General features: G+C 42.5%; 1 protein-coding gene across 5 annotated transcripts in view; it reads right to left on the reverse strand.

Annotated features, from left to right (window-relative positions):
- LOC137374264 (cell adhesion molecule DSCAM) overlaps positions 1-25,677 on the reverse strand; it is a 555,631-nt gene that overhangs the window by 36,410 nt on the left and 493,544 nt on the right. For all 5 annotated transcript variants that reach the window (XM_068040060.1, XM_068040056.1, XM_068040059.1 and 2 more), the window contains exons 23-25: positions 19,101-19,199; positions 17,281-17,469; positions 10,902-11,192 (exon numbers count right to left, since the gene is read on the reverse strand). In XM_068040060.1, coding sequence (XP_067896161.1) covers positions 10,902-11,192; positions 17,281-17,469; positions 19,101-19,199 — 579 coding nt within the window. The remainder of the gene's footprint in view (positions 1-10,901; positions 11,193-17,280; positions 17,470-19,100; positions 19,200-25,677) is intronic.

Genomic DNA, 25,677 nt, shown 5'->3' on the forward strand with positions numbered 1-25,677 from the left:
GGCATTTAAGAAGGTTTAGTTTCATTTCTAGTCACCATAGTAACACAAGCTAATTAGCAGTATTTAAGTTCTGGGCTAAATGAATCTTACCATCGAAAGGACTTAAAAAGCCAAGTTGAAATCCTTTATTTCCTATGCTGAATGTAGATCATTTGAAATAAAGTGTTCTTGCTGATCTACATTTACTGCATTTATATTTTAATTTTAATAAATACAGTACATGTAAAATCTACAGGGGACTGGATTTTACGTTCCTGCCGCTGGGCTAAAAAATGGCATGCTGGCTACGTGCCATCATACCACTGCAATCTAGCGCATGGTGGCTCATTATAATACACCAGTTGGGCAGCCCCTCCCCCAATCACATGGTGAGGGTGGGTTCTGCAACACTGGCAAAGGCAATGGCTGCGTTTGCGCAGGAGTGGAGCCATTTTTAAAGGGCTGCTAGACCTGCCACAAAATTTGAATATTTAAGCCTGTACCCTCCCCAGTACACCGTAAATAATATGTTGCTCCTTCCCCACCCCAAAAAATACTTACATAAAATAGTTGCCCTCTCCCCGCCCCCAAAATACTTACATTGATGATTTGACCTCTCCACCACTGTACAAAATGCAGAGGTCACGCCTTCCCCCTCTTCCCCCACACTACACATGCTGATTGGACCCCATGCCCCCCGCCCCCCCACTACATTAAAAATCTTAAGTTCTCTCCCTTCTCCACCTCAGCGGCACCAGCTTTCCTTGGATGGGAAAGTAAAGGCACCTGGTTGACGGCCACCGCACGCAAGATCGCAGACCGCTGGCAAGATCATGAGTAATTGCATTAAAATGCAATCATGCTCTTTATTTAAATATTTAAAGTTGTGTCCCATTGCCGAGTGGTGGGGGCACCGCCATGGAGCCTCGCCGTCGCCGGAAAGATCGGGCTCAGTACTCCCAGTGTCGGGCTCAGTGGCGGGTCACTGCCGGTATGATCTTCCAGCACCCTCCCGTCACGGATCCCAATGTCATAAGTTCAACAAAATTCAGCCCAGGATGTGCTATTAACCTATAATTCACCCAGGATGTGTTATGCCTTGGGTTGTCCACGACCGAGTGTTGCAGACTGGCGCATTCCAAGGTCCAGGACTACGTGCTGAGGGACGCACTAGAGCTTGGGGCAGCCGCTGCAAAGGCTCAATGGGGAAAAACCACCGTGTAAGGTCCTCCCACCAAAGTGAACTGAGGGGCTGTAACCATGGGAAACCCGTTGGGCTGTATACTCCAAATATGGTTTTGCTGTAAAATGGATATGGCAGGTAAAATGGAATGGAAGGGTTGTGAGGCAACTCACTCCTGTATTGAAGAAAACTGATTTCCTTTGCACTTTTTGGAATGTCAACTTGGTGCTGTTTTTGAACTGTTTTGTAATGTAATTTTTACATATTTTTATGAATAAAATATATTTTGGGAAAAAAAAGTTGCCTTGCAACTTACACAGGGTATTTCATGTCTGACATTTTATGATGATCATCTACTGATGATACCTTCTCGGGTTCAGTGGTATCAGTTGCTCCTGTAATTGGTCTAAGCATCTAACTTTTATGGAGGCTGATTCACACTGTCCTGTATCTCTGCGTAGGGTAGCAGGCCTCAAGAGTATAACAACAGTACTCTCTTGTAACCCAAACCAGACATTCTTGTCTTTCACACTTCTTCATTCTCACTGAAAGTGGACTGAATAAACAAAAGGCCTGATCTCAATCGATAAGCTACCTTTATTTCTCAGTCAGGTGCACATATACAGCAGTGGCAGAGCAGTGAGAGGCATTCAAGTCAAGATACTGAGGGCTCAGAACAAATATGTTCCCATAAAGAGAAAGGAGGGCCTCCCAAATCTAGAATCCCCTCAATGTCAAGAAACATACAGGGTGAGATAAGGCAAAAAAGGGAAGCTTATATTAGATACCAAGTGCTCAATACTACAAAAAGTGTGGAGAAGTATAGAAAGTCTAGGGGTGAAATTAATTATATTAGCAAAGAAAGGGCATGAAACAATATTGGCAAGCAAAATCAAGCAAAACCTAAAGATGTTTTACAAATAGGTAAAGAGCAAGAGGATAAATAAGGAAAGAGTAGGGCCAATTAGAAGTAGAAGATGTGAGCATGTTTCTTAATGGATACTTTGCATCCATCTTCACAAAAGAGGGTGACTATGCAGACATTGTAGTTAAGGAGGGGGAGTGTGAAATATTGGATGGGATAAACATATTGAGAGAGGAAATATTAAGGAGTTTAGCATCTTTGAAAGTAGATAAATTGCAAGGCCCGCTAACAATGTATCCTAGGCTGCTAAATGAAACAAGGGAAGAAATAGCAGAGGCTCTGATCATCATTTTCCAATTCCCTCTGGCTACAGGCATGGTGTCGGAATACTGGAGAACTGCTAATGTTGTACCATTGTTTCAAAAGGAGAAAGGGACAGACCGAGTAATTACAAGTCAGTCAGCCTAACCGCGGTGGTGGGAAAATTGTTGAAAAAAATTCTGAGGGGCAGAATAAATCATCATTTAGAAAGTGACAGATTAATCATGGGCAGTCAGCATAGATTTGTTCAGGGAAGGTCATATCTGACTAACCTGATTGAATTTTTTGAGGAAGTAATGATGAGGATAGCATGTTTGATGTAGTCTACATGGCTTTTAACAAGGCTTTTGACAAAGTCCTACATGGCAGACTGGTCAGAAAACTAAAATTCCATGGGATCTAAGGGAAAGTTGGTTTAAAAATTGGATCAATAGCAGGAAGCGAAGGATAAAGGTCAACAGGTGTTTTTGTGACTGGACTGTTTTTCTAGTGGGGTTTGCAGGGCTCAGTATTAGGTCCCTTGCTTTTTGTGAATGTATATCAATGATTTCGACTTAAATGTAGTGGGCATGAATAAGAAGTTTGCAAATGATACAAAAATTGGCCATGTGTTTGATAGTGAGGAAGAAAGCTGTCGACTACAAGAAGATATCAATGGACTGGTCAGGTGGACAGAAAGTGGCAAATCGAATTCAATCCAGAGAAGCGTGAGGTAATGCATTTGCAGAGGTCAAGCATGGCAAGGAAATACACAATAAATGGTAAGATACTGAAATGTGTAGAGAAACAGAGGGACCTTGGAGTGCATGTCCACTGATCCCTAAAGGTAGAAGGACATGTAAAAAAGGCAGTTAGTATAGAAAATGGGATACTATCCTTGATTTGCCAAGGCATAGAATATAAGGGCAGGGAGGTTATGCTGGAACTGTATAAAACACTGGTTAGGCCACAGCTAGAGTATTGTGTATAGTTCTGCTCACTGCATTACTGGAAGGATGTGATTGTGCTAGAGAGGGTGCAGAGGAGATTTGAGAGGATATGTTGCCAGGAATAGAGAATTTTAGCTATAGGAAAGATTGGATATGCTGGGGTTGTTTTCTTTGGAACTGTCTAACAGTTACCCAATCAAATTAACCATAAAATTTAAAGTCAAATTATACAACTATGCATATGAAGCACCTTGCACACAGAGTGGTGTTTTCAAGTTGTGAGTGTACAATTTGCTTCAAAAAAAACTTAAGACTAAAACCCCAATTTCAACTCTAAGTGTTGTTTGGAACAGGTATAGGGAGGGAAGTGGTTAGCATGACAGTGAAGCTCAGATGGTCATGCCGGTGTGAAGCCAAGGGCATTTTAATTCCTGGATCTCACTTTAATGTTTTAAACTGGACTCATGCCCGAAGCAGCAGTGAGAAATTGTGCAACAGTAATCCACCACCAACGAGCCAAGGAAATAATCGCCAAAATGAGGCAAGAGGCATGTGAGGCAAATGGGAAGGGGAAGGTAGTCCAGGGCAGGGAAGGCCTAAGGATTCCTTGTGGGTCCTGGAGCAGCATTCCCATCCCTCTTGGCCCACGAGGAAACTTTTAAAACTAAATAAAACATCACTTAACAGGGCCTCTTCTGGACCAATTTATAGGCACAACCAGTTCAGAGCTAAAAATCATGCCTGACTTTCAGTATCAGGTAGGCAAGGAGCCTCTCAAGCCTCTCGAAATCTGGGAGTAAAATGACGGTTGCTGAGAATGGTGCACCAACGAAGTTTTGAGTACTCAGACAATATTTAACCCCGTGCGCACCCCATTTCCATCGGGTGCAAGAGGATGGGGTGAAAATCCTTTCCGTGGAGAAAATGGTCAAAGTCCAGAAACTTGACACTTTGTAATATCTGTGGGGTGTACGACTGTCCTGTAAATTACATGAAGAATGTGGTGGCTCTGTAATATGTATGGGACTTTCTATTGTCCTGTGATTTACATACAACCTGATAATGCGCAATAATATCTACAAGGATTGTTACAACTTTGTAATGGTTACACTGTAGGGGGATGAACTTCCTCAGTACTGTTCTCACTACGCCATCGTAACTTTGCTGGAAGTGCCGCACAGATCTGGTTTGCACAAGTAAACAGAGTTTCTACAGCACTTCTTGCAAAGCTATAGCAATGGTAGGTGTGTAGCTTTGAGGAAATTCCCAGTCATGGGGTGCTACTGTCCTGTAATATATAAGTTTATGTGGCATAATTTGGAGAGGTTTCTTTCAGTAAGCCCTGTGTGTCTACTCGTTTTTTGAGGTTAGTACACTACTATGACAGTGACAACACATTTAAATTAAATGTTTATGCAGTGCCAAAAAGAACAGATTTCTGCTCCCATGGAGCGAAGAATCCGTGTCAACATTAGTGCTACTGCCAAGATTTCTAGTGATAATAAAAATGATCCTTCACAAAAAAGAATAAAGCACTGTTGTGGTAAAGTGTGCTGGCTGGAATCCAGGGAAGTTTAAATATTATAATAAATACTTCTCTTCCATGCCTGACAGCACATGAGGCAACCCATTCCTTCCACCCGTTGTACATCTAGCGGATCATGTTCTAGGTTATTTACATAATGAAGTACATTTATTACATGGGCATTCGTTAGCTTGACTCACAACTCTTTACCATAAAATTCTGGCTATAAACTCCCTCAAAAATCACTGGGTCAATTGAAAAATTTGAAAACTGAGTTTGGTAGATTTTTGTTGGGTCATCAAGGGACATGGAACAAAGGCAGCTAAATGAAGTTGAGGTACAGATCAGCCGTGATTTAATCAAATGGTGGAACAGACTCGAGGGGTTGAATGGCTTGTGCTCCTATTCCCATAAATGCTAACATTGAGCCAAGTTTTGTGAAAAGTTGCCCGATAGATCAGTGGATAAATTCAGCATGCAGTTTCCTATGGAGCAGACTGGGGAGACTGCAGATTTGGTTGCAGTCTGTAATGTACTACTGATCCACAATACATACAGGTGTGTTATTGCCCCGTAATTTATACCGGAAGCTAGTTGATTTGAATTGACCTAACAGGTCCTGCTTTTTAATTTCCTTCCTAACTTGCTAAAATCTGCTTGCAGGATCTTATCCCTCTTCCTACCTCTGTCATTGGTACCAATGTGGAACATGACTTCTGGCACACTTCCCTAGAAGGATGTCCTGCAGCCTTTCGTTGACATCCTTGACCCTAGCACCAGAGAGGCAACACACCATCCTGGAGTCATGTTTATGGTGCAGAAACACCTGTCGGATCCCCTGACTATCGAATCCCCTATCATTATTGCTCTTCCACCCTTCTTCCTGCCCGCCTGTGCAGCTGAGCCACCCATAGTGCCACGGACTTTGTTCTGGCTCCATTCCCCTGAGGAACCATCGCTCTCACCAGTATCCAAAATGGAAAACCGATTGGCAAGCAAGATAGACTCAATAATGTCCTTCCTGTAATGTTCTGACCAGAACTGTACACGATACTCCAGCTGCAGCCTTACCAGCGTTTTATACAGTTTCAGCATCACATCCCTGCTTTTGTGTTCTATACCTCGGCCAATAAAGGAAAGCATTCCATATGCCTACTTCACCATTCTACCTACCTGTCCTGCCACCTTCAGGGACCTGTGGACATGCACTCCAAGGTCTCTCACTTCTTCTACCCCTCTCAATATCCTCCCATTTATTGTGTATTCCCTTGCTTTGTTTGCGCTCCACAAATGCATTACCTCACACTTCTCTGGATTGAATTCCATTTGCCACTTTCCGCCCACGCCACCAAATCATTGATATAATTCTGGAGTCTACAGCCACCCTCTTCGCTATCAACTATGCGGCCAATTTTTGTGTTATCAGCAAATTTCCCAATCATGCCTCCCACATTTAAGTCCAAACCATTAATACATACCACAAACAGCAAGGGTCCCAACAGTAAGCGCTGTGGAACACCACTGGAAACCGCTTTCCATTCACAAAAACATCCTTTTTAAGTGGCAGTTTATCCTGTCTCTCAGAATTGATTCTAATAATTTACCCTCCACTGAAGTCAGACTGACCAGCATATAATTATTTGGCCTATCCCTCGCACCCTTTTTAAACAATGGTACAATGTTCGCAGTCCTCCAATCCTCTGACACCTCCCCCACATCCAGTGAGGATTTCAAGATGATCCTCAGCGCATCTGCTATTTCCTGGCTTCCTTTAACAACCTGGGATGCAATCCATCTGGCCCTGGCGATTTATCTACTTCCAAGGATGTCAGGCCCTCTAGTACTTCTCTCACTATGCCTATCATATCTAATATTTCACACTCCTCCTCTTTAACTACAATGTCTGCATCAACCCTCTCCTTTGTGAAGACAGAGACAAAAAACTCATAAAGAACTCTGCCCACATCTTCTGCATCCATGCATAAGTTCCCTTGTACATTTCTGATAGGCCCTACACTTTCCTTAGTTATCCTCTTGCTCTTAATGTATTGATCAAACATCTTCGGCTTTTCCTTGATTTTACCTGCCAATAATTTTTCATGTCCTCTCTTTGCTTTTCTAATTTCCTTTTTTACTTCACCCCTGCACTGTCTATACTCCTCTAGGCTTTCTAAAGTATTATGTTTTTTGTGATCGTCATAAGCTTTCTTTTTCTGCTTGAACTTACCCAGTAAGCTTCTAGATAACCAGGGGGCTCTAGATTTGGTAGTACCACCCTTTATCTTCGTGGGGACATGCCTACACTGTGCCTGTAGTATCTCGCTTTTGAATGCCTCCCACTGGTTTGCCACTTATTTTCCTTCCAGTAGCTGCATCCAGTCCTCTTTCGCCAGGTCAACTCTCAGCTTCGTAAAATCTGAATGCCCCCAATTTAGAACTTTTACTCCTGTTTTATCCTTGTCCATTTCCATGATTATGCTAAAAGTAATTGTATTATGGTCACTATCTCCAAAATGGTCACCCACTGTTACTTCATCCACTTGCCAGCTTCATTACCAAAGACTAAATCTAGAATTGCGCCCCCTCTCGTTGGGCTTGTTACGTGCTGGCTAAAAAAGTTCTCTTGAATGCAGTTCAAGAATTTTGTGCCCTCTGTGTTTGTATCCCAGTTGATATTGGGGTAGTTGAAATCCCCAGCTATTATTGCCCTATAGTTTTACTCAGAAATTTGCCTACATATTTGTTCTTCTACCTCCCTCTCACTATTTGGGGGTCTATAGTACACTCCTAGTAGTGTGGCTGACCCTTTTTTATTTCTGAGCTCCACCCATATGGCCTCATTTGATGATTCATTTAGCATATCATCCCTCCTCAAAGCTGTTATTGATTCCTTAACGAATAATGCTACACCCCCTCCTTTTTTATCTCCCTCTCTATCCTGCCTGAAAACTCTATATCCAGGGATGTTGAGCTGCCATTCTTGCCCCTCTTTAAGCCAAGTTTCCGTTATAGCAATGCTCTCGTGTTGTCATGTGTCTATCTGTGCCCTCAGCTCATCAGCTTTATTTACTATACTTCTTGCATTTAAATAAATACCCTTTAACACTGCCAAATTCCTGCACTGCACACTTTTTAACCTTTGCTTCTTCTGGCTTTCAGAGTCACTCGCTAATTTTCTGCCTCCTGTTCCCTGCCCTGAAATTGTCCTACCTGAGACTGCGCTCAGGTTCCCATTCCCCTGCCAAACTAGTTTAAACCATTCTCAATAGCACCAGGCTTGAGGAGATTTTTTTCGTCACCAAGCTCTGCAACAGTGTAATAATTCTCATGGTATCTGCTCATTATACAGCAATGATTAACTATAAATTGGAAGGGGTCGATTGGAGAAACATTTTATCTGCTATAGCAAAGAAGCCATAAATTGAAATGAAATATGAGGCAGCAGGCCATTTGCACTTTAATAAAAAAAGCAATTGAGTTACACAGTCAATTTTTATTTCATTAAAAAAAAATCTTTTGGGTATTTTCTCTTCCGATCTTATGTATTTTTAAAAAGGCAGCGTTAATTTATGGCGGGTGTCTACCTTGGCTGTGAGTCTCATCACCCAGTGAAAAGAAAGAACAAAAGAAATGGAAATATGTAGCGCTTTTCACAACCTCAGGATGTCCCAAAGCACTTTGCAGCCGACGAAGTACTTTTTGAAGTGTCGTCGGAAACGCGGTAGCCAATTTGTACACAGCAAGATCCCACAAACAGCTATGTGACAATGAGCAATAGGCAACAAACAAGAAAAGGTTTCAGAGCCAACACTGTTGCTGTTCACTGTGTAGCCATTTTCAATTCATCACACGCAGTTAATTATAGGAACACTGAGCTTTCTGTACTCGACTACAGATAAGGAGAAACACCAATGTCAATACAGCTCCCTGTTGAAAACAGAATAAATCTACATCAACAGCAATGAAAAAAATCTAGTGCAACTGTAAAGTCCAATTGTTTCAGTGTTAACTATTGTGACAAAGCTATTGATAAATAAAATTGTTGTTATGTGGTCTCTGCACTCGGGTAGTTATGTAGGAACAGGAGGGGGGAATTCAGCCCCTCAAGTCATTCATTTAGTGATGTTGGTTGAAAGATAAATGGTGACCAGGACACTAGGGAGAATTAGTCTGCTCTTTTCAATGATATAGGCCGAGCTGTACCACACAGATATTAATGAGCTGGTTATGCTTAAAGAAGGAGAAATTGTCACAACATCTGTAACCCTTCCAGGAGAAATTATTTGTGCCTTGCAGTGGGTGACTTAACTTCAGCCAGTAGCCAACATGGCGAATAGCGGCAAGGAAATGATGTCAGCACAGGTGCAGTGGCAAGTGGCAATCAGATTGTACAATGTTAGAAATGCAGACAGGAATGTCTTTAGAAGCAGAACCACCTTTGTGGAGATATTTCATAGTCTGCTTGTGTACTCTCAAGTAGAAGTGGAGTTCTGCAGCCAGTCCATATTAAATATATCACAGCGACAATAGAGGACAACAGAAGTAAAAAACATGGACAGTCCCCCAACACATCAGTGAACGGGCACCGCAACTGGAATCTCTGGTGGCAAGGCCTCTCATCAACAGTATGGTGTAACACCTCCCACTACCCACTCTAAGTCAGATTGCTAAATTTTTCTGAGATTTTGTTCGGTAAGGGTATTGAGGGATATGGAGCAAAGTTGGGAAAATGGGTTGAAGTACAGATCAGTCATGATCTAACTGAATGGCCGCAGGAGCTGAATGGGCTACTCCTGTTCCTATCCTAGAGCAGAGATCACATAATAACAATTTTACTTAGCAATGACTTTGTTGCAATAGCTAATACTGGAACTGTTGGACGTTACTGTTGATATAGATTTTTCATTGCTGTTGATGAATTTAAAGGTTTATTCTGTTTTGAGCAGGGATCTGTATTGACATTGGTATTTCTCCTAATCTGGAGTCGAGTACAGAAAGCCAAGTTATATGATTAACTGCACGTGATGAATTGAAAATGGCTGCACAGTAAACAGCATGTTGTTGGCTTTTCTTGTTTGTTGCCCCTTGATAATAAATGCAGCAAATGTCAAATATTTCTGTCTCCCAATGTTGCTGGCACAAAATTTGAGGCAGTTATAAGTTTTACGACAAATCAATGGTTTTTGAAAGCCATACTTACAGGCATATTTTCTTAAGGACTAATGGTCGAGGGCACACAAAGCATTGTAAGATTTCGGGGTCTGAAGGTCAGTATTATTGGGTGCGGAGGCTTAAAGCTACTCTATGTTCACTGTACTGAGCCCTGACCACTAGCATGCGGCACGCTGGAAGCTTGCTCATGCACAAACTTCTTTAAGACCTCAACAAAGTGCAAACTACAGGGCCTCCCCACCATCCAATTGCTGAGGGATCCTGCAACAGTCAATTCCTCAATGGGGGTTTGGTGCCTAAATATATTATCAAAAAATATGTTGAATATGGTGCCGATTGTGATTAGTGTAGTTGTGTGTTGCAAAAAGGCTTCAATTCACAAATTGTCACAATGTATCCGGGGTTAGATTGCCAGAGAAAGGAATGGGACTCCATGAAATAAAAACAGGAAGTGCTGGAAATACTCAGCAGGTCTGGCAGCATCTGTGGCGAGAGGAACGTTTCAGATCTGTCAGACCTACTGAGTATTTCCAGCACTTTCTGTTTTTATTTCATATTTCCAGCATCTGCAGTATTTTGCTTTTGCTTGGGACTCCATGAAGTTGGACCGATCTTTTATTTTCATATTTAAAATATCGGTAACCCCTCCAGGAGAAATTATTTGTGCCTTGCAGTGGCTAACTTAAACTTCAGGCAGTAGCTAATATTCTGTCATTTTATTGTGGGTTGGAAGTAGCGGTTTGAGGGTCAGGGTGACCTAAAGGACAGTTTGCTCTCCAAATCCCAGATCCATCATGTGAACTTGTAAATTTTTATAACATATATCTTGAATGGCTCATTCTTATTACTATCCAGTGCGATATTCATGATTAATGTGCCCGCCCTTGGTCCAAAAGTAAACGCCTCAAGATTATCCTTGGTACTTACTCCCATCGTTGTTGAGGGTTGCAAATTCTGTCTGCTTCTCCACACAGCCTGCACTGTTGCACACCTTCATTTGCAGCTCATACCACGTGGCCTCCTGCAGGTCATACAGGATGTAGGACTTGGACAGGGTTGTCCGCTGGGCTGTGGTCCAGACTGTCGTCCCGAAAGGCCGGTATTCCAGAGTGAACATGGTGATTGGGCAGCCACCGTCAATCCAGCCAATGAGATTAAGCCTGATTCTTGTGGTGTTGATGCTGGAAAACAGGTCCTGTTCCTTGGCAAACTGTGGCTCTGCAAGCAGGAGCAAATGTATCATAATTAATATTAATTGATTATTTCTAACCATCTTTACCACTATTAATTGGCCTTTCCTGATAGAGCAAGTCCATCACAAACCAATTCACAAATCTTTTGCATACAAGCAGGTATATAGAAACTCACTGCTACTGTGAGCTCAGTCCTTGTAGATAATGTGGCAATTCGTTGATGCATATACATGCTACTGGGCTGTCATATGTTACAAACGGGTCAAGTATTCAGGAAAGGGTTCATCAGTAATTGGAGTGAATCTTCCTTTCAAATAGACACATAGTTTCTGCATCACTGATCAAGAATTGGATCTTATAGGACTTCTGTGGAATCAACCGAAAGTGAAATCAATGCCTTTGAATGCAAAGATCTCAGTTCAAAAACAGCCTGAGGACAACCTCTTGAAGGTCAACTCTCATGAATGGTTATTTAAGGTGCACAGGCAAGAGACTAATGCAGTATCAGCTCAGTACTTGTGGATCAGAGTCCACCACTCGAGTTTTCCCTAGAGTTCTGGACATCATCACTTGTGACAGTCCACGGCTGAAATTGACTCCTACATTATTTTTGAAATTCATTCTTGGGATGTGGGCGTTGCTGGCAAGGCTGGTGCTTATTGCCCATCTCTAGAAACCACGTGGCTTTCCAGGCCACTTCAGAGGGTGGTTAAGAGTCAACCACGTTGGTGCAGGACTGGAGTCTTATATACCACCAGACTGGGGTAGAGGCTAATTTCTCCAAAGGACATTAAAGAACCTGTTAGGTTTTTACAACAATCTGACAGCTTCATGGCCACTTTTACTGATACTGGCTTTGTATTTCCACAGTTTAAAAAATAATTCAAATTCACCAACTACCATGGTGTTACTGATTACCACGATCATTAGTCTGGCATGCTGGCTTACTAGTTCAGTATGGTAACAACTAGGCTATGATGCCCTGCAGTTAGGGGGAATGCTCAGCTGCGGGGTTCTGCACTACAGCAAAACAAACCATTGTAATAATTTGCTTTTAAATTTAATGGCATCTCTAAAAGCATTATTTATCATACTAGTAGACTTACTAGCTGTAAGTTAAAATGATATGCTGTTTTATAAGGACAGATATGATGCATTGTACAATGCACTATTCATGTAGAGCTACATGTTCCTTTAAGGCCCCGAGATCCAATTACTGTAAATAGGCAGATCCTCAGGACAATAAGAGGGTAATTTCTCTTAGGCGCAAGACAGTAATTGTAGGTGCTTGTCAAAAGATGGCTTGTCTCAAAGGTCAGAAAAAACAAGCAGGAAACATAATTATTAGACCATAGCACTAACAGGTTACAGCAAGTGTTTTTCAGAAAAAGGGAGGGAATAAAATTAGACAGCGAGCCACCACCAGATAGTATGAGTGCAGCAGGGTTTTGAATAAAATTGAAGGAAAACCAAAAGGTTGAAAATCCACAGTTATACCTGTCTGGGACTTCTGGAAGTGCTGGGATGATTGAGGGAATGTTCTTTCACTTGGATAGCTTAGCCAGGTGCCCATGGAACTTGGGTAGCATTGCCAACTCTGGTTGGCCCTATTCCTGGAGGATTCATTATATTACCTCCTGCCTACAACTGCCTTGTCACTACTTTCTCGCCATTGGATGCCCGACATGTCCATCATCGCAGTGCCCCACCTTCCTACACCAATCTGAAAGTGAACAGACTCTATATTGCCCGATTGGATGATTCTTGACTGCTAGTCAAACCGCCTTTATTTCCCCACGTGCAATATTTTTATAACTAAAGTATTTGAGGAAATATTTAATAAAGCCACAATTTTTTTAATCCCACTATAATTTTTCTCTCGGTTGCTCACTGCAGTGTCCTGGTGATTAGTCTTTAATTCCTGGAAATTCCAGGGCAATCCTGGAAAGTTGGCAACCCTACACTTGGACTGTACCTCAGGCTCCCACCTTCCAGTGGAGGCTGGAAAACGTGGTGACAGCTCACGGATCCAGAAGGTGCTGCTTCCCACCCCCACATAAAACACCTTGCATTCTTCCATCAGCCCCCTTTATAACAGAGCCAAAAATATCCTTAGAACTTTCTTTGGGGGTCCCTGGCCTTGAGGTTCAAGGTGGTCTCCAGATGCACCAGTAAAGGGGCCAGTAAAATTACTTTCACTGGGCATACTGCCCACCAAATACCAGCAGGCCTCCATCAGCTGAGGACTGGGAAACCTCCAGCACCAGGAGACAGCCAGGCTCCTACTTCTTGTTAAGGCACTGGCCTGCAAAGATTCAAACTAGCACAGAGACTCCATCTATTACAAGGCCCTGCTGAATGCCCTTGCGGTGCACTCCTGCCGGAGCTATATCTGGAGTGCATTGGAAGGGTGGTGATTATCAGCCCCATTTCTTTTACAAGTTCACTGTTTCCGTAATCCTGTTCCGATCCTATTTGAGCATCCAAGTCCTAATTTGTTGATTGCCTAAGTCAGAGGTAGGGAATTAGAACTGAATGACAGCATTGCCTCCAAGATTAGGTTCCTTCTGCTGGATGTATTTTAAATATTATATCATGCCATCTTTTACACTAAGATCCTGGGGTTACACCATCTCTTGCCGATGTTGCTATATTAAATGGGAGAATCTCCACAGTACTTCAGGGCCTAACACTTGGGCCTCTGTACTAGCAGCTGATTGTTGAGCAACATGGGTGGAAGCCAGAGAGTGTGCTTCAAACCCACTGTTGCAGTTGGTATGTCATGAATGGAAGAGAAGGGGAATGAGGAAAAATATGAAAATGCAAACACCCTCCACCCAAATCACAGCCCAGAAAAAGTGCCACTTTTCCCAAAAGTGGGAAAGATGCCATTGGCGAGAAATGCGACTAAAGCCTGCCCAGGAGGGACACTTAAGAATTAATCATCCTGGCTAGGGCTCAAATGCGACAGAACTATGAATCCACACATAGGCTAAAAGAAAATTTGCACAATTTGATGTTAACCACTGTCTATGAAGTGAAAAAAAAAACACTTGCAGCTTTAGTTTTGTATTCCAGCCAATGTGAAGCACCAGAATGAGAAGAGAATTAGGCCAGACGTGTGGGAGAATCTAGTTGGCATATCAGTCGGGAAGCTCAACATCACGACTAAGCCATGAAACTATCCTCACCCAACATCAACATGTGTGTCATTGGTTGAAGGGAATGCAGGACAGAATGCAAGACCCTTGAGCAATTTTCTCCTTCATAGCCCAGGGAAATTAAGGGCCCAGTGCCTCTGCTGCTGAAATCTGCCAACAACACAGGCCAGAGATAGCCTGGGGTTTTTCCGACCTTGTAAGCTTACTATGTAGACTTGCCGACCAGTCACATTTCTATGAGGTCTTCAGTGCCAGCATGAGTGGGAGTTATGAGGTGATAGGCATCTCAGCTTTTACAATAGTGTCATAGAAATAGCAGTGGCAGTCTGATAGGGGAGAAGAGGTATATTATTTGTACTAGATGAGATGGGTAGCTATGGTCACCTCATTATGTTCTCTTTAACTTGGTCGGAATTTCAACCATAAATGTGTGACACCTTGTAAAGTGTAGTGGAAAGTAATGTTTCAAGCCTACTTGCTATATGTTGTAATAAGTATGTAAACTGTCAAAGAAACACTCTCTATGGTAAACATGGATGATGGGGGAACGATTCAAGGTTTTGGGCAAGAGATGCAGGGGGATTGTGAGGAAAAACTTTTTTTATGCCCTACCCAAGCTACCATTCTTCATGTGTGTAAGCCAACGTGTTATTTACCTTTTAATGTACAATCACTTTTAACCATGTAACTGTTCCTTTAGTTTCTTTTGTATTAATGAATGTAGACTGGTTGTGGTGGAGTTCTGTGTGTGCAGAGTCTGTCTCATGGTGGCTATATGGAGCATTGAAGTACCCAGACCGAAGACATCTAATGAACTGTATTGTGGGCCTGAAGGCGCAAGGCAGGATGGTCAATTTGGTCATGACAGAGCCTTGCCAGAATTATCAAGGTTGGCAAAACCTATTAAATTGCAAAAGTGCTGGCATCTGGGAAAAGATACAGGCCATGCTCATTAAGAGCAAAAAACAGGTTTGTCTGTACCAGCCTGGAGGTTGATAATGGTGCTAAGGAAAACAAGGTGGAGCTAAACCATGAGCCTTGAAATTCCTGCATGAGGCCCAAGTTGGCAAACATCTGGAGAAGTAACTATCTTGTTTTGAAAAGGACAGTGAGGTAATTGCAGATCAATTGAAGGAGTTAAAGACAGGTTTTACCTTATATGCAACAGGGACATAGCAAAAAATGATATAAAGAAAGAGCCCACCGGAGCATCTTTGCTGCAGTGGTTAGGGTGATGGTCAGCCATCTGGAAGTCGTGTACAGAAGATTCATCGGCGGACTGACCACCAAGACAGACTCTGGCTCACAGGGCTGCTAAGCGACCAGCATTATCATATGTACCATTGCTTAGTGATGTAATAAAGGTGTACTACATTTGGTGGGACAGTTTTCAAGTTGTTGTGTGCCATTGATACTCAGAGTAAAGGCTAAAACCTATAGATCAGAGAGAGGGTTTTACACGTGCCAGTCTAGATGAGTATTAGCATGTTATTTGATAACAGAGTACATCAGCCAAAGCCAGCCCTATCCATTTACCAACAGATGTAACTAGACAGCTATCATTTGCTCCCCTCCAGAGGCAACAACAACTTGCATTTATAATAGCACCTTTAAAATAGTAAAACGATCCCAAGGTGCTTCACAGGAGTGTTATCGAACAAAATTTGAGACCGAGCCAGATAAGGAGATATTAGGACAACTGATTAAAATCTTGTTCAAAGAGTTGGTATAAAGGAGCATCTAAAAGGAGCAGAGACAGGTAGAGAGGCACATAGATTTAGGAAGGAATTCCAGACTTTAGAATCATAGAATCACAGAATTGTTACACTGCAGAAGGAGGCCATTCAGCCCACTGTGACTGCACCGGCTCTCCGAAAAAGCAATTTACTTAGTGCCATTCCCCCGCCTTCACCTGTAACCCTGCACATCACATTCTTCCTTTCATAAAGCAGTCTAATTCCTTTTGAAAGCTTCAATTGAACCTGCCTCCACCACACTCTCAGGCAATGCATTCCAGACCTTAACCACTTTCTGCGTGAACAAGCTTTTCCTCATGTGGCTTTTGCTTCTCTTAACCATCTGTGCCCTCTCGTTCTCGATCCTTGCACGAGTGGGAACAGTTTCGCCCTATTTACTTTGTCCAGACCCCTCATGATTTTAAATACCTCTCTCAGCCTTCTCTTCTCCAAGGAAAACAGTCCTAACTTCTCCAATCTATCTTCATAACTGAAATTCCTCATCTCTGGAACCTTTCTCGTGAATCTTTTTTACACCCTCTCCAATGCCCTCATGTCTTTCCTAAAGTGTGGCACCCAGAACTGGATGCAATACTCCAGCTGAGGCCGATCTAGTGTCTTCTACAAGTTCAACATACCTTCCTTGATCTTGTACTTTATGCCCTTATTAATAAAGCCCAGGATACTGTATGCTTTATTAACTGCACTCTCAACCTGTCCTGCCACCTGCAATGACTTATGCACATATACACCCAGGTCCATCTGCTCCTGCAACCTCTTTAGAATTGTACCCTTTATTTTATATTGTTCTTCCTACCAAAATGTATCACTTCACATTTCTCTGCATTGAACTTCATCTGCCACCTATCCGCCCATTCCACCAACTTGTCTATTTCCTGTTACATTTCTACACTATCCTCCTCAGTTCACAATGCTTCCAAGTTTTGTATCATCTGCAAACTTTGAAATTGTGCCCTGTACACCAAGGTCTAGGTCATTAATATATATCAGAAAAAGCAAGGGCCTCAGCAGCTGGAGGAATCTTGCCAATGGTGGAGCAATAAAAATTGCGGATGTGCAAGAGGCCAGAATTGGAGGAGTGCAGAGTGTTTTTACTGTTAGGTCATTGGAAGAGCAGCATCTTATTTTAACAAGCACTAAGACTGACTGTTAAACAGGAATATATTTCTCCCCATTGCGATAAAGGATCAAATACCTTTCCCATGGGTTTTGGCCTCAATGATTTCACTGATGCGGCCAGGTCCCACTCCATTCTGTGCCGTCAAGGTGAACTTATACCATGTCCCACATTTCAAGTTCTCCAGGCGATACGAGCGCTCGCTGGGGCTGATGGGAAAGCTACCCCACTGCTCGCTGTTGTCCTCTGAGTACTGCAGGATGTAACCTTAAGGAGGAGGCATCACAGATGCACAATCAGTAAATCAAGAGGTTTGCTTGGAAGAAATGAAAATGTAATTGCATTGATTCATAGATAAAGGTCAAATGTGAAAAATAGCCAAAGGTTTCCTGGTTCCTTTACAATGATATGGCAATTAGCTCTCATAGTCCCAACTTTATCATGAAAGATTTTTCTCCCTGCCCAATCCTATTGCTATAATGGAGTTCCACTTGATAAATTTGGCTGAGAAATTGGGTCTGATAACAAGAGGGCTCTGCGTCAATGAATATAAATGGAGATAATCAAATTTCTAGCAGGCATACAAGATCACTGGAGGCTACAGCAACAATTCTGATGAGTTGATTAATCTGCAGCTCATCAGAGTGTCCCCCCTCATCATTTCATTCTTGTGCCCCAATGGACCAGATCACAGCATCACAAAGAGGCTGTTCAACAAGTCTGACACCACTGGTCAACATCTACTCATTGGTTAACTGAAAATCCTGCCAAGGACGGGCATCCATAGCATTTCCTGCTATTATTTGTGAGTTGCCACCCTGTGCCCTAGCCAGACTCGTTGCTTCATGTAACCTCTAGCCTCCCCCCACAGCTAGGCTGTGGAATGTTCACCACCAGGAGGCAGTATTAACCCACCTTAAAATTTAACCACTGGTTTTACAGGTCTATTTTGCTCTGGTGTGTACTGTTAGAGAAACACAGTGAGAAAAGTTATTTTACTAAACCATGGTTGATTCCTAATGCCAGAACATGCAGAATTACATAGAATCTACAGCATTAAGACCATTCGACCCAACTGCTCTATCTGGTGTTTATGTTCCACACTAGCCTCCTCCCACCAGTCTTCATCTACAGCATATCCTGCTATTCCTTTCTCCTTAATGTGCTTATATAGCTTCACCTTCAATGTCTCAATGTTATTAACCTCAACTGCTCCATGTGGTACAGAGTTTCACATTCTTACTTCTCTTTAGGTACAGATGTTTCTCCTGAATTCTCTATTAGAGTTATTGGTGACTATCTTATATTTATGGCCACTAGATTTGGTCTCCCCACTAGTGGAAATATCTTCTCTATGTCTACCCTATCAAGCACCTTCAATAATCTTAACGATCTCCATTAGGTCACCTATCAGCCTTCTCTTTTCCAAAGAAGAGAGCTCCAGCCTGTTCAGCCTTTCCTGATGAATATATCCTCTCAGTTCTGGTACCAACCTTGTAAATCCTTTTTTGAACCTTCCCCAATGCCTCGATATCCTTTTTATAATATGGAGTCCCAGAATCGTGCACAAGAAATTTTCTTTGACTTGACATATAAAGGGAAAAAAATAATTGTTTGGGTCTTTTTCCTTTTCCTAGCTGAAGTGCCTGAACTCCACTGGAGAGTAACAGAGTAAAATCAAGAGCTCAAATCTGTGCTCATAATGGGCACATTCCCATTACTCCAAGGCAGAGTGAGCCACTGCATTAAAAGTAGAGGAATCCTGGCCAAGACGCTGATTGGGACTGTGGTCCTCCAATGTAAGTTAGTGAGTAACATTGCACTAATGGAACAAACTCCATGGTGGAGACATGATGTGGTTTTTATAGACCTGCAGCATATCTGATGGACTTCCTTACCTCTAATGGAGCTCCCACCATTGTCTCCAGGTATCCAGGAAAGAATAATGGAATTTGAGGTTGTTTTGGACACAGTCAGGCGTGGTTGGTCTGGTGGGACTGTTGGTAGAAAAGTGTGGAAACAGGGTAAGATTAAGCATTGAAAGCATCTTTCTAAGCTTCAACTATTAGCAGTCAAATGGATAATATATCACTGATGACCATTGCCAAGGACCAGGCAAGTATCTCATTATTGGTTGAAATGAGACAAAATGATTTAAAAATAAACACAACTGCATAGGGTCGGAACTCCAATCAGTTAACTTTATATAGGGAGATATAATGCAATTACACTGAGTTCCTGTGTCTCCTATTCTTTTACACATATTTTAACCCTGGGTTAAAAAGTAACACTCACAGTGATGTAGTACAAGTGCATTGCATATTCACATGTAAACTTTGACAACTGGACTTCTGACCCTCACAAGTTTGCAAATGTTGTGACACTTGCCGATTATAAATGCTGGCCTTTCTTAATATTCACCTCTCTGCTAACAAAATGCAAAGTATTTTAGCACCAAAATTGCACAGCGCAGGGAGAATGGGAAGTGGTGAGAGGGACATAATTTGGAGTTTTCAGTCCATTGAGGACTGGGAAAGAAACTGGGCTCGAGGAGGAAGGGGAGGAAAAGATGCTGTTTCTGTCCATCTTGCTGGAACTCCAGCATCTTGATGGCAGGTCTGGAGACATTCTCAGAGAATTCAACCTGAAATGGCCTGATAGACCCGTGGCATGACATCTACAGACAGGGGGAGAGGGTCTTACACAGCTGGGTTTCTAATACCATCCCACAGCTTCCTGGTCACTTTTTACCGATGCTAAAGCTTTCTATCGAACTTTTTAAAAAACTGTCTTCAAATTCTGAAACTGCCTTTATGGGATTTGAACTCACATTCTCTGGATTATTATTCCAGGTTTCTGGATTACAAGTCATTGGAGCAGAGAAGGCTGAGGGAGTGGGGGGGGGGGGGACCTGATTGAGGTGTACAAAATTATGAGGGAAATCGAAAGGGTATATAGGAAGAAACTTTTTCCCTTAGTGGAGGTGCCAATAACCAGGGGGCATAGATAAGGGGCAGGAGGTTTAGAGGGGATTTGAGGAAAAAAAAATGTACCCAGAGGGTAGTTGGAATCTGGAACACACTGCCTGAAGGGGTGGTAGAGGCAGGAACCCTCACAACATTGAAGAAGTATTTAGATGAGCACTTGAAACGCCATAGCATACAAGGCCAAGGGCCAAGGGCTGGAAAATGGGATTTGAATAGATAGTTGCTTTATGGCTGGCATGGACACGATGGGCCAAAGGGGCTGTTTCTGTGCTGTATAACTCTATGACACTATGACTGTGATAACATAATCACGACATAGTGTCAACAGATGGGATTTATAGTTTAAATCCATCCCACTCCTGTTGATTTTTGTGAACGTTTACTGTCCCAAATCCCACTAGCTAATTTTTTTTACGAAATGGGCCTCCATTTCCCATCTCCAGCCACAGGTATATCCCACACCATCCAAGGTGGGTTTATTGGTGCAGGCAGGAATACCATCAGTAGGTCAACAAGAATGTTAGAATGAGGTCGACCCAGGGAGTGCCACAAACACCTGGTGGAAAGGCCTCACCACCACAGTACTAGCTGGATTCCTCCTGAAGAGAATCATCTAGGCCCATTTGCCCTCCGGTATGTAACAACCTCTGGACTTTGTGCGTTACATACACCGGCCTGTGTGTAATCCTACATGTTATACATGCCAGCCTGGGTGTAATCCTACATGTTACAGACTCCAGCCTGTGTGTAATCCGACACCTTACATACTCCAGCCTGTGTGTAAACCTACATATTACAGATTCCAGCCTGTGTGTAATCCGATACATTACATATTCCAGCCTGTGTGTAATCCTACACGTTACATACTCTAGCCTGTGTGTAATCCTAAACATTACATACTCCAGGCTGTGTGTAAACCTACACGTTACATATTCCACCCTGTGTGTAAACCTACACATTACATAGTCCAGCCTGTGTGTAACCCTACACATTACATACTCCAGCCTGTGTGTAACCCTACACATTACATATTCCAGCCTGTGTGTAATCCTACATGTTACATTTTCCAACCTGTGTGTAATCCTACATGTTAAATACTCCAGCCTGCGTGTAAACCTACATGTTACATATACCAGCCTGTGTGTAAATGCACACATTACATACTCCAGTCTGTGTGTAATCCTACATGTTACATTTTCCAACCTGTGTGTAATCCTACATGTTACATATTCCAGCCTGTGTGTAACCCTACACATTACATATTCCAGCCTTTGTGTAACCCTACATGTTACATTTTCCAACCTGTGTGTAATCCTACATGTTACATATTCCAGCCTGTGTGTAAATGCACACATTACATACTCCAGCCTGCGTGTAAACCTACATGTTACATATTCCAGCCTGTGTGTAAATGCATACATTACATACTCCAGCCTGTGTGTAACCCTACACATTACATACTCCAGCCTGTGTGTAACCCTACATGTTACATTTTCCAACCTGTGTGTAACCCTACACATTACATACTCCAGCCTGCGTGTAACACTACACATTACATACTCCAGCCTGTGTGTAACCCTACACATTACATATTCCAGCCTGTGTGTAATCCTACATGTTAAATACTCCAGCCTGCGTGTAAACCTACATGTTACATATTCCAGCCTGTGTGTAAATGCACACATTACATATTCCAGCCTGTGTGTAATCCTACATGTTACATATTCCAGCCTGTGTGTAATCTTACATGTTAAATACTCCAGCCTGTGTGTAAACCTACATGTTACATATTCCAGCCTGTGTGTAAATGCACACATTACATATTCCAGCCTGTGTGTAATCCTACATGTTACATATTCCAGCCTGTGTGTAATCCTACATGTTAAATACTCCAGCCTGCGTGTAAACCTACATGTTACATATTCCAGCCTGTGTGTAAATGCACACATTACATATTCCAGCCTGTGTGTAATCCTACATGTTACATATTCCAGCCTGTGTGTAAATGCACACATTACATACTCCAGCCTGCGTGTAAACCTACATGTTACATATTCCAGCCTGTGTGTAAATGCACACATTACATACTCCAGCCTGCGTGTAAACCTACATGTTACATATTCCAGCCTGTGTGTAAATGCACACATTACATACTCCAGCCTGTGTGTAACCCTACACATTACATACTCCAGCCTGTGTGTAATCCTACATGTTACATTTTCCAACCTGTGTGTAAATGCACACATTACATACTCCAGCCTGCGTGTAAACCTACATGTTACATATTCCAGCCTGTGTGTAAATGCACACATTACATACTCCAGCCTGTGTGTAAACCTACATGTTACATATTCCAGCCTGTGTGTAAATGCACACATTACATACTCCAGCCTGCGTGTAAACCTACATGTTACATATTCCAGCCTGTGTGTAAATGCACACATTACATACTCCAGCCTGTGTGTAACCCTACACATTACATACTCCAGCCTGTGTGTAACCCTACACATTACATACTCCAGCCTGTGTGTAACCCTACATGTTACATATTCCAGCCTGTGTGTAAATGCACACATTACATACTCCAGCCTGCGTGTAAACCTACATGTTACATATTCCAGCCTGTGTGTAAATGCACACATTACATACTCCAGCCTGTGTGTAACCCTACACATTACATACTCCAACCTGTGTGTAATCCTACATGTTACATATTCCAGCCTGTGTGTAAATGCACACATTACATACTCCAGCATGCGTGTAAACCTACATGTTACATATTCCAGCCTGTGTGTAAATGCACACATTACATATTCCAGCCTGTGTGTAATCCTACACATTACATTTTCCAACCTGTGTGTAACCCTACACATTACATACTCCAGCCTGCGTGTAAACCTACATGTTACATATTCCAGCCTGTGTGTAAATGCACACATTACATACTCCAGTCTGTGTGTAACCCTACACATTACATATTCCAGCCTGTGTGTAAATGCACACATTACATATTCCAGCCTGTGTGTAATCCTACATGTTACATTTTCCAACCTGTGTGTAAACCTACACATTACATACTCCAGCCTGTGTGTAAACCTACACATTACATACTCCAGCCTGTGTGAAATCCTACACATTACATATTCCAGCCTGTGTGTAAACCTACACATTACATACTCCAGCCTGTGTGTAAACCTACACATTACATACTCCAGCCTGTGTGAAATCCTACACATTACATACTCCAGCCGGTGTGTAAACCTACACATTACATATTCCAGCCTGTGTGTAAACCTACACATTACATACTCCAGCCTGTGTGTAAACCTACACATTACATACTCCAGCCTGTGTGAAATCCTACACATTACATACTCCAGCCGGTGTGTAAACCTACACATTACATATTCCAGCCTGTATGTAATCCTACATGTTACATATTCCAGCCTGTATGTAATCCTACATGTTACATATTCCAGCCTGTGTGTAAACGCACACATTACATATTCCAGCCTGTGTGTAATCCTACACATTACATACTTCAGCTTGTGTGTTATCCTACATGTTACATACTTCAACCAGTGTGTAATCCTACACATAACATATTCCAGTCTATGTGTAATCCTACGTTATACACGCCAGCCTGGGTGTAATCCTACATGTTACCTACTCCAACCTGTGCATTATCTGTATGCTATACAACTCCACCCTGTACGTTACACATAGCGTGCCCTCTGACTTACCAATAGCAGCATCACGGAGGATTTTCTAGTATGTGTAAAAATGGTACATGTGCGTGCATTTTGTCCATGAAATCAGGCATTGTTTATAATACTCCTAGTAAATCTTCATCAGCAAATGATGATTCTGAGATATTTGTCTTTCCAATAATCACAATTTTCAAAATATATAACCACCAAATTCTATCGTAACATTTCATCATCACTTGCCTGATCTCTAAACTATAATCTTTCTTGATCTGAGATAATTATATTACAAGATAATATTCATCAATATGAGAATATTATGTCAGAATTACTTCACAAGATCCGTCCATTTAGTTAATGTCACTGCAGGCAGATAAGTAATTAGAAGAGGCATTGACCTTTTGCAGGGGTTAAGAAAACATGAAAATAGCACTGTCAATTCTTTTTCAATGTTCTAGCATATATCAATTCATTAATAACATCAGAGCCAAAGGGCTCAAAGATTTGTTTCCCCAGAGTTCATGCTTGTTGGTTTTGTGATATTGCCAGAAGGTCAAATTTTCAGGTACAACCTGAATAAATTCCAATCAACCAACAGACAATGAGATGAGTCAATATTATACATAGAATCACATTGAATTAAAGCTCAGAAACAGGCCTATCAGCCCAACTGGTCTGTTTATGCTCTACACAAGCCTCTGCCCACTCTACCTCATCTCACCCTATCGCTACATCCTTTTATTCCTCTCCAGGGGTTGGCAACGTGTCCGTACACAGACACCAGTGTCCGTGGTAAAGAATTTTAAGGTCCATGACTGATAATTTCAGGGATGAGAAATTTCTGCCATTGACTTCTTCTTTCCAACCAGACCAGGTTTAAAAAAAAAATCAAAACTGTCAGTTTCACAGCTGACAGGTACTCAGACCAGCAACAGTGGTTTCCGAACTTCGACAGCTTTGTGATTTTCCGGTGAGCTCCAATTTTTTTTTTAAAATCCACCGGAAAACCCCAAATCTGTCCAAGTTCGGAAGCCACTGTTCCTGCTCTCAGCACCTGTCAGCTGTGAAACCTCGAAGATGCTCTGCTGTCAGTTCCTGCTCTCAGCAACTGTCAAAGAGCATGGAGGGACAGGGAGAGAGAGAAAGAGTGAGGGGGGGTGGCGGAAGAGAGAGAAGGGGACAGAGAGAGAGGGGTACAGAAAGGGGGAAGAGAGAGAGTTAGGTGGGGACAGGGGGATGTGGGACACAGAGAGAGAGGGGGACGGGGTGGGGAGACAGAGAGAGAGAGAGGGCGCAGAGAGGGGGAAATAGAGAGAAAGAGAGAGAGAGACAGAGAGGTGGGAACAGAGAGGGGGACAGAGAGAGGGGAGGGGGACACACAGAAGGGGTCAGAGAGAAAGAGAGAGGGATACAGAGATGGGGGGACAGAGAGAGACAAAAAGAGAGAGAGAGGGACACAGAGGGGGAAATAGAGAGGACAGGGGGACACAGAGGTGGAGAACAGAGAGAAAGCAATGGGGGCACACAGAGAGAGAGGGGCTAGAGAAAGTGAGGGGGGACAGAGAGAGAAAGAGGGGGACAGAGAGAGAGAGCGAGAGGGGACTGAAAGTCAAGGGTGATAGCACAGAAAAGTGCATGGGAGAAGTCCAGAATGAATCTGCCTCTAAGAGCATTGCAGGAATATAAAATCAGAAGGAGGCCATTCAGCCCCTCAAGCCAGTGCCACCATTCAATTAACTCATGAATGATCTATATCTTTACTCCATCGACCTGACTTGGTT

Source organism: Heterodontus francisci, chromosome 10 (assembly GCF_036365525.1).
Source record: "Heterodontus francisci isolate sHetFra1 chromosome 10, sHetFra1.hap1, whole genome shotgun sequence".
Lineage (NCBI taxonomy): Eukaryota > Metazoa > Chordata > Chondrichthyes > Heterodontiformes > Heterodontidae > Heterodontus > Heterodontus francisci.